The sequence below is a fragment of the Siphateles boraxobius genome, unplaced genomic scaffold, assembly GCF_051911475.1.
Source record: "Siphateles boraxobius isolate OS27281-9 unplaced genomic scaffold, OSU_SipBor_1 65, whole genome shotgun sequence".
Lineage (NCBI taxonomy): Eukaryota > Metazoa > Chordata > Actinopteri > Cypriniformes > Leuciscidae > Siphateles > Siphateles boraxobius.
This window is the reverse complement of record NW_027509192.1, coordinates 17812163-17826523: the sequence shown is the minus strand read 5'-3', so window position 1 is coordinate 17826523 and position 14361 is coordinate 17812163. Positions and strand designations below refer to the sequence as shown.

The 14361-nt window shown below is 36.3% G+C and overlaps 1 protein-coding gene across 1 annotated transcript; it reads left to right on the top strand.

Moving 5' to 3' along the window:
* Positions 1-3081: 3081 nt before the first annotated feature.
* On the top strand, positions 3082-13920 carry uevld (UEV and lactate/malate dehyrogenase domains). Its single transcript, XM_077211289.1, has 12 exons — positions 3082-3233; positions 3404-3488; positions 3623-3688; positions 3832-3995; positions 4717-4858; positions 4954-5042; positions 5141-5246; positions 7782-7952; positions 8893-9066; positions 10926-11013; positions 11131-11254; positions 12193-13920. Exons 1-12 carry the CDS (start codon positions 3192-3194, stop codon positions 12355-12357), a joined length of 1416 nt encoding a protein of 471 aa, XP_077067404.1. The 5' UTR covers positions 3082-3191; the 3' UTR covers positions 12358-13920.
* The last annotated feature ends 441 nt before the right edge of the window (positions 13921-14361 follow it).

Sequence of the window (14361 nt, the reverse complement as noted above, 5' to 3'; positions counted from 1 at the left end):
ATTTCTTAAGTAACTTTTGCTTCTCTGTTTTTTGTTTATTTAAAATGAGACAAATCGATATTATTTTAATCTTATATCTGATATTTAAGAGTTGAGATAGTTCTTTAATGCTGATCTAACCTGCAGAAGACACTAGCCGAGGTTTAAGTCCCCCTGTGGTGAAAATCAAGTTTTTAATGTTGTTTATATGTCTATGTGGTGTTTTTAATATGCTTTAAAGTGGTCATCGGATGCAAGATTCACTTTTATATAAAAGACGGTGTTTGCATATAAATGTGCCTTTGCAGTGTGTGGAGACAACCACCATACAATGAAAAAAATCCATTTCCTCCTTTTATTTAATCCTCAAAAAGTCGAAATACTCAATCAAGCCTTTTGGTTTTTCTGAGCACTATGATGTCATAATGCTGATGCTCCACCCACGACCGCTGACGAACTGTGCCGTATTAGCATATTTCTGCCCTCAGCCATTCGACACCCACCATGGAAGAGAGGGGTGGGGTGAGCAGTTGCTCATTATCATTTAAAGAGACATGCACCCAAAACGGGTCACTGTGAACAAAGCTGGTTTTGAGGAGGTAAAAAGGGTGTTGTTTTACGCAACCATTGAGGAATTTTAATCAAAGTATATTACTTTACATGAACACCCTAAAGAATCATACCAACTTCTGGAGAATGGGCATCCGATGACCACTTTAAGACAAACCATGTGCAAATTCATAAGTTAAAGCAACACTAAGTAAGATTTTTTTACCTTAAAATAATGTTTCCAAAATCGTTTCAGTGGTTCATCAAGTCGTGACATGGTGAAATGCACTTATGCCACAATTTGTGCGGTCCTTTATCTGATATATCCACGCTATGTGAGATTGCCAGATCGGGTCGCATTTCTGTAGTTCTAATGAGACATAAGAAAACTACTAATTTGACTTGCTTTACGACAAGCGTTACAATTTCTACAATTGCTCGTTTGTGATGTCGCAATACATCATACTTTCATAAAATCATGCATCATACTCTACCTTGTTGTCTCTGAGTTGGAGCAAGTGAGTGGAGGCGGGCAAAATTAGCATTTTCATAGATCCGTGTATACTTAATGAGGCACGGGTGTAGAGTTACATTCAAGCTATTTTAAGGCATGAAGAAATATTTTTTTCGAGGAAAAAACGTTTAAATAGGTAATTTTGGTGATCAAAGATGAGTTTTAAGGGATCAAATTATCGACTACAAGGGGGACTTTAACTCCTTACTCAGTTGGGGGACGTTCTAACACTGCGTTACAATGTGCCCTTATTAGAACTATTCTATTCTATACTTTTATTAATTCTATTGAGAGAGACGGTGAAGTCCAAGTTCAAAGGCTTGAGGCGTAATCTGTTTCCATGTAGGCTCCTACAATGCTCCGTCCTTAACCTTATATACTGGGAACTTGATGCATCGTTCAGTCTTTCCCAATACTTTTACTTCCAGCTTTCCAAAGAAGATACACTCTGGGGGGAACAGCTGCTTGGCTGAGAAGGACCCACACTTAGGTGGTGAGCGTGATGTTGAAGCTTGCTGAGATGTCACAGTAGGTCTTTCCTGTAAGCGTCCCTGGTTCTTTGTAAACTTTTGGTAGCAGGCTCGATGATCGCCAGTTGTTTCTAAACTGGCACCTACAAGACTCTGGAATGAGATTACAGACATCCTCCATGCGAAACGGCGAATCAAGAGATTCTTGAAGACGTCTATCACGAATGTTGTGTAGCAGAGCCAGCTTGTCAGTAGCAGACCCCTTAATTTTACCAAGGGGTGGGAAATCTGCATGCTCAAAGCCATGTACATAAAATACAATTTTCAGGACCATGGTCTTTTGGATTTGGGACCATGGTCTTTTGGTTTGGGACCATGGTCTTTTGGTTTGACACCGTCATCTCTCTTGGATTTCTTTGTAGCAGGATTGAACTCTTCAGACTCACTATCATTTTCTTGTGTTTCTTTGACTTCGACTTTGACTTGGGCATGATTAGCAACGATCACCAACTAGCCAATTATTAGCTATTATAGTATAACAGTGTTGACTTTCTTTTTCCCTAATGTTTTCAAGGCAGCTTCAAACTTAGGAGTATATTTTTCCCACTCACCATCGATATCTCCCTTCTTGAGGATGATGCATGCACCAGTTTTAATTTCCCAGATTGTCATCAATAATTTTCCGTTTCCCAGATTGTCATCAACATTGGCTGTTTGTAGAGAAGGTGGGAATATGGGCCGCAACTGATTCAGAGTGGCACTGCATTTCTCCAAACAGCTTTTTTTGTATTTTGGGCTTGCTAAGTCTGGACTTTCTGATAGCCTTTTCAGTGTTATTGATTTTCGACCACACTTATTGTTTCAAATTGATTCAAATCTAAATCAAAAACTTGGCACTATATTTTAAAGTGGGGAATATGTTTATCAAACACCTAAAGCATTACAATGCATAAAGCATTACAGCATGTTCTTTTTTGCTTTTTTGGAAATCCAGAGTGGCAACCAGTATAGCCAGAAAAGACATACATGTGACAATATTTAAGGTGGGGATCATCAACATTTGATTATTAGACATCTTACAGACTGTAAAAACACAAAAGTTAGAAAACATATATCATTAGGGTCCATAGGGGAGGAGTTCCAGTGATCCAATGTCACAATTTGTTTAAATTTTTTGGTGTTTACTGAGTTTTTATGCACTATACATCATCTAATCATGACAGTCCTAATATCTATCAATTCCTCATGCAAAGAAGAAGAGAAAATGGGGTGGATTGTGTCGGATGTATTGTTAAGATGTAGATTAACGTTTTCATTTTTCACAGCCGAAAATCAAGCACGGACACAAAAGATGATTCAAAAAATCACATATGGGACAATAATTTGCGTGGGGAACATCAAAATTCATTTTCTAGACACCTTAAGGATTGCAAAAAACTAGGTTAAAAAAATATACCTTTCGGGTGCAGGTGAACCCACCCCCACGTACCCACCCCCTTTCCTACCCTACTACACCTAGCATATTTTATTTGCATGACATCAACCTCTTGGCTTGCCGTAGTATATACCAGACGTCAGTCAGCTGAGCTGAATGTGTTTTGCGGAAGTTTGAGTTTCACTTCATTGCCTGGTTGAGATTCAACAGCTCGGGCTTCACCGCACAGTTTTAAACAGCGATCATGGATTTAAATTCGGAATCGGTGAAGAAAGTTCTCTCTAAGGTGAGTAACATGAACGCCAGTAGTATTAAATATTGATGAATATTTAAGGGTGATGATAAACACTGGTTAAACCGGTTTAAAAAGTTTAGTCAGTGTGTCAAAAATCACGCCTTTAAATGTGGATTATTTACTCTCTCTCTCTCTAACATGGTACTTGGTTTCCTTACTAGTATAAATTTCGTGATGTGGCCATTGAAGAGCTTCAAAAAGTGTCCCGCGTTCACACTGATATGGAAATAAAGTCTGGAACATACAGTAAGTAATTTTCATAAAACATAATAACATATAAAACCACATTTATCTGGTTAAGTCAAAGGGAGTTCAAAGCTTAAATTATCTTACTTGAATCATTTGAATCTGCTGAGTCATTACTGAAATTTATTTTGCAGCATTCAATGACAGTTTACAGAAGGATCTACTCAAACTGGTTGGGAACATCCCAGTCGGATATCAAGGTGAGACTCCATGAAAGAGAATCTATTGTTTAACTGAACAAGAAGTATACTAGATCGATATAATATCTCATTTATAATTGCTCGGAAGAGTCTTCTTTACGTTGATTTGAACACTGTCTTCATTGATGATGATGTATTCACAGGACACTCATATAACCTTCCCATCATGCTATGGCTCTTGGATTCCTTTCCCTTCACGCCTCCCATCTGCTTCCTGAGACCCACTTCCAGCATGGTCATACGGGAGGGTAAACATGTCGATTCGAAGGGGAGAATACACCTGCCGGGCCTGCACAACTGGGACCACGTAAGAGAACTTGTTTACTGTATATGCAAAATGCTTTATTTGATTGATTGTTTGATTATTCAATTCCTAATTTAAAAAATGTCCCTTATGCTCACAAAAATATAGAGTAATTAATTACTCTAAAATTCAACGACCTTAAATTCATTGAAAGTCTTTGGGATGTGCTGAAGGAGACTTTACAGAGTGCTGGACTCTTGCATTGTCAATACAAGATCTTGATCAAAAATGGATGCACCTCTTGGTGAAAATAACATTTATTTCCATCAAGAGATGCATCAATTTTTGGTCAAGACCTTGTGTTGACAATGCAAGAGTCCAGCACTCTGTAAAGGGACCAACAATTATTCAGACACTTTGACCTGACCATGTTTTGCTTGCGAGTCTTTTCTTTAATTGCCAATGCAACCTTTTTACACCACAGACTGAACAAAATCAAGCATTGCTTGGTAATTATTTGACCTACATTTTTATGATCTAATTGTGTAGTTAAATTTAACAGCTGACAGATATTCAACCTAATTCATCTGTGAGAAAGTCTAACAGAAGGATGGACAAAACCAGTGAAATATCAACTGATTTGATAACTCTTCTTGTCATATTTATTACAATTTTCTATACCATACCAAATAAACTGTGATAATGTGAGAAATGTTGAAGGTACTCTGAATACATTTTGACATATATATATATATATATATATAAATAAATGTCACTATTGCAGCCAAAGTCATCTGTGAATGGCCTTCTGGCAGAGATGACTGCTAAGTTTGAAGAGGAACCTCCACTGAGCACCAAATCTTCATCACATGTTGACAATCCCAACGATCTACTGGCATTTGTTGCAAATCTCAAAGTTAATGAAGGTATGTGTGGAATGGACCAACAAAATGTAATTGCACATGTTGAGTACAGCTTTTATGAATTCAAATCATAATCTGATGTGGTTTTGCTCTTATAGGTGGAAATCGTCCCGATCAAGAGGTTAAAGTGTCTGTGATTGGCGGGGGAGATTTGGGAATTGCTGCCGTGTTGAGTATTATGGCGAAAGTAACTACATGATTGTCTTTTGTTTGCCAAAATTGGCTCATGGCTACGTATGCATATTTTTATGACCAGACTATGTCATGTCATTCTTTCTGTCATAGTGCAGTGTTGACAAACTGGTTTTGATTGACATTCCTGAGAGTTCCACCAAAGGCGGCACGATGGATTTGGAGATTTTCAGTTTACCAAAGGTCGAGGTCTCAAAAGGTGCTTTTCATCATTACATCCACAAAAACTCACAATGTCTGTCCATAACATGTCTGGTGCTGTGACCCAATTGGCCTACTTGTACTATGCCCTAAAAGTACTGTTTTTGAGAAGAAAAAGTACATACTTTTGTGTGTAGCAGAAGGGTATGCAAGCTTTGGGACATATTACTTCGTCGTAATTGTGTCTTAATAACATGCAACCTGTCACTGTCTATGTTTACACGCACAACTTTTGTTTCAGTCGCACTGAATTCTTTCCGATTGATGAATCCGAACGTAGTGTTTACCTGAACGCTAAACGTGATCGGGTTGATGTGCGCGTTTACATTTCACAAGATTCAAATGGGAATATATTTTTTGACATGCGCACACTGCACGAATATACAGAGTTTCCCGCTGTTTGCGCATAATAACCGTTCTCCTACATTGGTTCTTTATTTGTTTTAAACAGCAGACTTAATATTGATCCATTGCTGGTCATAATTTGGAGACAATGATCATATGAACAGTTGTGCCGTGCTGCTTATATTTATCACGCAGCAAAAAAGCCCCAAACCAGTCGTCTGAAACAAGCACTGGTGGGACATTGTCCTGCTCCACTTCCCTGACGCTGAGTGAGTGAAAGGAGAATTCTAGAATATCGGGACACTCATTTATACAACACTTTATTCAACAGGCATATGACTGCACGTCATAACGTTATTTTGAAGTCATTGCACATGCGCAGTCCTTTCAGTTTCGGTTTTCAATCCGATCAAGTGTTTACATGTCCTCTCGATCGGGTTAGAAAAGGAATAAACCACCCCTTTCAATTCGATTGAAATTTCGTTCGGGTCAAGCTCAATCGGATCGAGTAATCATGAAGGCTTTTCAGTCCGATTGAGCCTTCAATCCAATTACTAACAGATTATTTGGTTGCATGTAAACGTAGCCACTGTTTAAACTGCCCTGTCAATCATCTTGCCACAGTTTAAATCCTCCACATTTAATGAAATGTAATTAAATTTCACACAGAGAAATGTAAGAGAAATCGCACGTCATGGGTCTTTCATTCGGAGAACTCCTCACATTTGCATAATGATGCATTTAAAAGTTAATGACCAAACGCATCGTTCTAAAAGTTCACAATGTTGTTTTAGATTAAATATAATATAAAATATAATGTGGATAACATTTAATAAAGATGTGCGGTTGGTGCGCGGATGAGGAGGAGGGAGGGTCTAGCTAGCCTCTGTTTTGTTTGACAATACTTTAAACATCAACAAGAAGTGACATCGCTTAGAGCTGTTTTAACCGTCGGTCTCACACATCCGTCACGTTTGTAGTTTTTTAAAACTTATTATATGCGTTTGTAGTTCTAATCGAATCCTCGTCCACAGCGCAGTGGGTTGTGGGCAATATTAGCCGTTAGAGTTTGCACGGATCTGCACTTCGTATTCTAAAATAAAAGAAGACCATCCGGGTATCTTTGGAATACTTATTTCAACATACTACGATTTGGGACACACTACTTCTAATTTCGAATGCTATTTAGGACGGATAGTATACGACACAGCATCTGTCATATTTCACTCCGAAATCAAAGGAAAGAAATCAGGCATCATATTTTGCTTTGTGACTATTATTTACATGACATTTAAACACATTTCTCATTAGTGTTATTTTAATATTATTTATTTAATATCCTAGTATTATTAATATTTCTACATTTTCAGTTTCATTTAAATTTTTGTTTGTTTTAGTAGTTTTGTTATGCGTGTTGTCATTTATTAATAATGTCTATGTAACTTTAATTTTATTTTCATTTCAGGTTTAGTTTGTCATTTTAAGTTTTTCACCTTATGTTTATATTTTATTTTATTTTCAGCTTTATTTCAATGACCAAAAACAGTTTTTAGTAGTTTTAGTTAACAATTACAGCCCCGATTCTTATTAATGTAACGCTATTATATATGCATATGTATGTATTTATGTATATATATATATATATATATTTAAATAATAGGAATTCAAACAAAATAATATTATTTATTTTAATTTTGTTGTGAAATAAGACTTAAAGACTTAAAAAAGACAATGTATTCATAATTCCAACCCTCCATTATGTGAAGATATGTAATTTTTCAGTATAATTATATATATTTTATTTTTATATTTTAGGTTTTAATTTTAAATTTTATTTAAAGTTGTGTTTACAACTTGTGTTAAGTTTGGTTTTAAATACCTGTATATAGGATTTGAGTTTTAGTTTGTCATTTTAGTACTTAAACTAAATTAAAATGAGAAATGTTGCCTGGGCAACTAGCTGAAATAAAATCTGTCTTTTTTTATATTTTATTCCAGTTAATTTTACTTCAATTAATGAAAATATGTTTTTTATGGTTTTAGTTTGAACGATAATAACCCTGGTGAAGATACAGCTGTCACCACAAAGTCTTTACAAGTCTCTTAATTTTTTACTGTCTACACTGTAAAAGTTCTTCAACCTCTCCTGCACAACAGATAGTGACTGTCTTTAATCTCAATTTCACAGACCTGTCAGCCTCAGCGGGCTCTAAAGTGGTGGTCGTCACAGCGAATGCCTGGAGTGATGAGCAGTCATATTTGAGTGTAGTTCAGACTAATGTGGACATGTACAGAGGAATCATCCCACATCTCGCCCAGCTGAGTCCAAAAGCTGTCCTGCTCATCGCCTCTCAACCAGGTTAGTGATCGGCAGCGAGCTTAGCCTGTGCTTAAGGACAACATAAAACCAGAATCTCCCATTTATTATCTTTATTGATTGATTATTGATTGTTCTTATTAGAGCTGCTCGATTAATCGTTAAACGCTTGCGATCTCGATTCAAACACCCACGCGATCTCATTCCTAAATGACAACGATTTGCCTGTGACTATTAAACCTTTGACAAAATCACACCGGAACATTTAAATCTGTGTTACAATTATTCATATTACATTCATATATTATCACAGATGTCAAAATAGAGCAAATCACCATTTGAAAGTAACTTGGCTCTTCATTATATCGTTACACCAGTAGGTGGCGACAAATGACGGTTAAAAATGTATTTGACATTGAATCATTCATTCAAGAAATTCGTTCAAAAACGTAGATTTATCCTGTAATTAAACAAGCAAAGTCTTTATGAGTGTGTCATTGAATCATTCATTTAAACTGATTCTCTCAAATTAATTAAACATTTTTAAATGATCGTCATCATTTTCCATCTATTCTATATCTATTTATATTAAAAAAAAGTACTTGTACTGTGTTATATTAAACTGGGAAGGGTCTTAGCACTTGCATATTGTTGTCCTACTGTTAGTTTAACTGCTTCTATTGTTCTCATTTGTAAGTCGCTTTGGATAAAAGCGTCTGCTTAATGTAAATGTAAATAAACTGCAGCAATTTAAGTTAATTAAGTAAAGTTAGTTTAACTGTCTGTTCAGAATCGCGGGAGAATCGTCATCTCTGTTTGAAACCAAAAAATATTTGATTCTCAATTTATCCAGAATCATGCAGCTCAAGTTCTTCTAGTGAACGATTCATGTTTAGTCAGTAATTACTAATCTGAAATATAACAGACAACAGAATCTTGCTTTGTCGACCACGAATGTGACCTCTGACCTTAATGTTCGCAGTGGACATTATGACACATGTCGCCTGGAGACAAAGTCTTCTTCTGCCCTCTCAAGTGATCGGTGTGGGGTGTAATCTGGATTCAGAGAGACTGTCTCACATCATCAACATTTCACTGGTGGCAAATAACACAGGCAAGCAGGCCTGGGTCATTGGAGAACTCTCAGAGAACAAGGGTGAGTGGATCAGGAGCAGATTGACATATTTTAAAGTGTTCATGAAATCATTTTCAGATGTTTATCGAGGTTATCTTATGAAGTTAGCAAAGTAAAAAAAAAAAGATAATTTTCCATCCTCATTTTGACTCTATCACACCCTATTTCAAGGGGCGTTTCTTCTTTCAGAAACACAAGTAAACGCCCACTGCTGTGATTGGCCAACTTCACCACAGCATTTGTGACGTGTTTTTTAATGTAAACACTGCGGTAATAGCGCCAGATTAAAATGAATTAGTTTATCACTATACCAACATTTAAGTAATCACAACTAATACCAGTACAATTTCGCAATTCTCTGTACCAATTTAGGTACCAAAGAGAAATTGAATTAAAGGGTTAATTCACCAAAAAATTTAAAGTCTGTCATTAATTACTCGCCCTCATGTCGTACCAAACTTTAATGTTTTCGAACACAAATGAAGATATTTTTATGAAATCTGAGAGTTTGCTGTTCCTCCATTTTGACAGCTACGCAACTACCACTTTCAGGCTTCAAAAAGTTCATAAAGAGACTGTAAAAAATAATCCATATGATTCAAGCGGTTTAATAAAAATTTTCTGGAGAAACATGATCGCTTTATATGATGAACAGATTTAATTTAGTGTTTTATTCACGTATAAACGTTCATCAACTCACACACCAGGGGCCTGTACCATGATGGTAGTTGAACAAACTCAGGGTTACAGGATTAGTTTAGAGTTGACAACCAAACCAATCCAAGCAGGCTTTGTTGGTACCATGATGCTGATCATCAACTTTCTCTGTCAACTCAGGCTTTGATCCTGAGTTTAGGAGTTTAGGTGTGACATCAGTAGTGAACAGCCAATCACTGCTGAGAAAGAGTGAAACTGAGATTTATTTCTCACGAGAGAAGCAGCGCGATTCACTACAGAATATTACTAGATTGAAAAATGTAAAGAATTTAAACAAATTTACACAGCAAGAATAAAATAGCTGTCTATGAAAGTGGACCACTAAAATAAAGTCTTGCTATATCAGTGCAAGTAAAAGTTGTGAAGTTAGTTTATACATTTGATAAAGGTAGAGAAAATGTAACATTTAAGCTGACATGTAGTTATTTTATAGCTTTATCCATTGATTCTAAAGCGTATTTATATTACGTTATTATATTTATTCAATTAAACTGTGCGTAATATTAATTGATAAACTAAAATTGTGCATGTGTGATCGATTTAAGGGTACAATAATTACATAAATAATATCTAAAACATACAAAATTATTATTCTAAATAAGCATTACTAAAAGCCGGATGATTTTGTCTTTAAAAATCATTTGCTATGTAGTGACCTTTAGTTTGGAGTGGAAACAGGTGGAGCGACTTTATCGCATCAGGCATGTGTCACTTTGCTCACAGCTGATTGGTCCAAGCTCGGTATACAACCTCTCACCTGGAACATAACCTGCCCCGGACCAGGTTAGCCGTGGAGCGTAAGTTACTATGGCGATGAACACTGCTAAAAGCCAAATTACTTTAATGGTGCCTAAAACCCAGGGTTAGCACAAACTAAACTGAAACATATCGGGCTAGCCACCTAAACCGGCTTCATGGTATAGGCCCCAAGTGTGGTAAATGGAAGCTCAAGCAAGTTCGCTTGACGTGCGAGAACCAATGAGATTAATTCTAGTGTTACGCATCACGTTTGAGCTTCTGCCACAACCTATGAGGTTCATCCTCGTGTTACGCAGCACATTTGAACTTGCAAATGTGATCAGCACCTCGAGTGTGCACTGATGTCCTGAGGTCGGGGTCTGGCTTTAAATAATAAATTCGATTTGTCTCTGGTTGTTCCTCAGTGGCAGTGTGGGGTAATATGGCGCCGGGAACTGACCAACTACAAGCGTTAACCCCAGTGTCCAACTCCACCAAACCCTTGATGGACAGGTGTGGGTTTAAATGATCACTGTCAAGATTTTTTAAAATATTATTTCTAATAGAAATGTAAAAATGATTTGTTTTTTTATTGCATTATGACGGTGTGAACCGGTTTTATGTTTTTAGGGCGTTAGAGATGCTCAAGGGCAGAGGTCAGAAGTCATGGTCAGTTGGGTTATCCATTGCTGGCGTCATTCACAGCATCGTAACAGACCAAAGGAAAACGCACTCTGTCACAACATTGGCTGAGGTATGTTCAGTTAAGTAACTCTGTGGCCAGTCCTACATGTGCATTAGTGATGAGGATTAACATGCAATTAACTTTCATAAGGGTTTTGAGGTTTAAGATTCAAATTGTCTGTCCATTTTTTTAAAAATTATTGAAGTCATATTTGGGAAGTGAAAACCTCATAGAGTGCATTAGTGTCTTGCCACTTTTTCAGCTGCGTTGGTTCAGTAAATATTTTTCCATTCATTTTTGTAAAGTGTTATAAGCCATGAACCAAACCAACCAACCACGAAGTGAATCAAAACATTTGAAAATCAGACAAGAAGACAAAGGTTCAAGGCTGTGCACTTAATGGCTTCAATGAGGGAAAGAACTACAATCCCATGAAGCATTGCGAATGACAAACAAATATCTGTAAGAAATCTATATAACAATATATTTTATTGCAAAATATGCATATTTAAATATATATAAATCATTTTATTGGTTTGTTATTGCATTATGAAATGTGAATGGTTTGACATGTTTTCAATGACAATATAAATGCAAAAATGAGAAACCAATTCGATTATGTAATTCACGGTGCTTCATGGGAGTGGACGTTCCCTGCAAAGCTGTTTTGGTGCGATTTCCTCGCCGCGATACAATATCATGGGTAATGTAGCTTTTCAGCACAAATTCCACTATCAAATACAAGTATTTAAAAAAAAGTTGAACTATTGCAAAATGATGGCTTCAACCAAAAGCATATACCATCGGTTAACAACAGGTCTGTCTTTAGAGGTTCATTAACTTTAAAAATATTTTTTTTACTTCCAGAACTCACCTTTTGCACTCTAAAGGAGTCACTGAAACATTAAATTGTTTTGCAGTAAAATGTTAAAGATGCAGTTAAATATCCATGTCTGTAAATGTTGAGAGAATTGAGTCTCCAAAATGTGTGCGTTTCCTTCATTCAGGGTTGGGGTGGAATCGGCTCAAAAGCGTTCCTCAGCTTGCCGTGCATCCTCGGGGAAAACGGCTCCACCAGATTACCAGGTGTGTGTTTAGGTTCAGAAGATGAAATGAAGCTGAGGGAGAGTGTGGCATGTCAGGTTAACCTCTTCATGCAGCTGAGATTGTAATTCAGGAGCTGGATAAAACAGCATCACCTCTACCGCAGCTTTCAGAACATTTACGGACGAGGGGCTATTCAAAGGAATTTCTAATAGAATGTGAAGATTCGGTTTAGTCCTTCCTGCAACACTCGCTCATGTTATATTCTCACTGAAGCCACTGTGAAGTGAAAGTCTTGCATCTGATCGCAATAGCACTTAAAGACTCTATCCTGGCTTCTGGTGAAGCATTATGCATAATATTACTGCACTTCAATATTGTTTACAATACAAACTATGTAGATGCAATCCTTTTCGTCATATAACTTATTGTATGTGGTTACCTTTGCAAATAATGGTGCCTTTATGGAAGCTTCAATTATGGTAGATGGTTAAATTACAGTTGAATGGTAAAATGAATGGCTTTAAGTGCTTGTTAAAAGGGATGGTTCACCCAAAAATGTTAAATTTCTATCATTACTCACTCTTATGTTGTTCCAAACCTGTATGAATTTCTTTCTTCTGCTGAACACAAAAGATGATATTTTGAAGAATGTCGGTAACCAGACATAATGATTGGCACCATTGACTTCCATGGTATGTGCCTGTTTGGTTACCATATTCTTCCTTTGTGTCCAGCAGAAGAAAGAAGTAACACTTTAGAATAATGGGCCGTCATTAATAAGTCATTAATACTATGCAGGAAGTAATGCAGGACTAATGAGTAGTACTACATTAACACTTCAGCTACTACTACTAACTAACTAATATAAAAACAACTAATCAGTAAGTAATATCAAATGTAGGATAGATCATTATTAGGTAATCAATAATTACTTAGTTAGTTAATAGTTATTAATGAGACTTATAAGAACATTACTGTGAAAAACATATTTTTTCACTTTAAAAAAAAATTGGTCCAGATCACTATTAGTTCCTGCATAGTGACAAGGTAACCCTTGAGTAATTAGAGATGGATTTTATGACCACGTCGAGAGTAAAAAAAAGACAGTTGCTAATGTCTCTGACATGTTTATTGTTGTGATTGGTAATTAATTAGTAATACTTTATAATTTGTCATAATTACCTATTCGTTCTTAATGATGCCAATCTCATTAAGTAGTTATTGATTACCTAATAAGGAACTATCTTAGTCCTCAATATGATATTACTTGCTGATTAGTTAAGCTTGTTTCCATATTAGTTAATAGTAGCTAAAGTGTTAATGCATTACTTCCTACGTAGTTACTTATTAATGACGGACCATTATTCTAAAGTGTTACCAAGAAAGAAATTCATACAGGTTTGGAACAACTTGAGGTGAATCAATGGTGACAGAATTTACAATTTTGGGTGAACTATCCCTTTAAATACTATTATCAATCATGTAAATCTGTGATGTAGGTTTGCTTAAATTAATTAAAGGGTGTGGGTTCCTAATGTGCTTTTCTGCAAGCGAATGTACATTTATTTCTAAAGAAATAGATCCTGGTATTATATTTTATCACGTTGTGCTTGTCATGTACTGTACCTCTGAATGTGCAATCAGAAAAATGATAGCAATAATGTAAATAAACACTCCACTTTACTTTCTATTGTTTCCACTGTTGCAATGAGGAAAACGTTTTTTGTTTTTTTAGTTAACGCTGCAGTCAGTAGTTTTTCCTCTTTGTCGCCATCTCTGTTCGACTTTACATGGGTTGTGCCTCGGCACGGCACAGCACGGATGAATCCAATGTTTTGAGGAGAATGTGCGGCTGTCAGTCGCCGCGCCGTTGTGGACACTGGCATTCAGAATCACAGATTCTACTTTTTGGAAGTATGACCAACATATGAATTTTCACCAGAAAATGTCCTCTGAAGTAACATCCACTTTTGTTTTGACCAACTAAGGGAAAAAAAGAATTGCAGTAAATCGTGCTGATGAAATCTAACGATCGCTTATTATATCACGTCAAACCGTGCAAATGATACTTTGTTCTCAAATTGTTAATGTTAAGAATATCAGCATTGCGTGACTACATTTAATCCCCT

Excerpts from the sequence above, each read along its gene's own strand:
- uevld (XM_077211289.1), top strand. The coding sequence starts at position 3,192 with ATGGATTTAAATTCGGAATCGGTGAAGAAAGTTCTCTCTAAG. Across the intron at positions 5,043-5,140 it reads TGTTGAGTATTATGGCGAAA|TGCAGTGTTGACAAACTGGT; the intron begins GTAACTACATGA and ends TTTCTGTCATAG. Across the intron at positions 11,014-11,130 it reads ACCAAACCCTTGATGGACAG|GGCGTTAGAGATGCTCAAGG; the intron begins GTGTGGGTTTAA and ends TTATGTTTTTAG.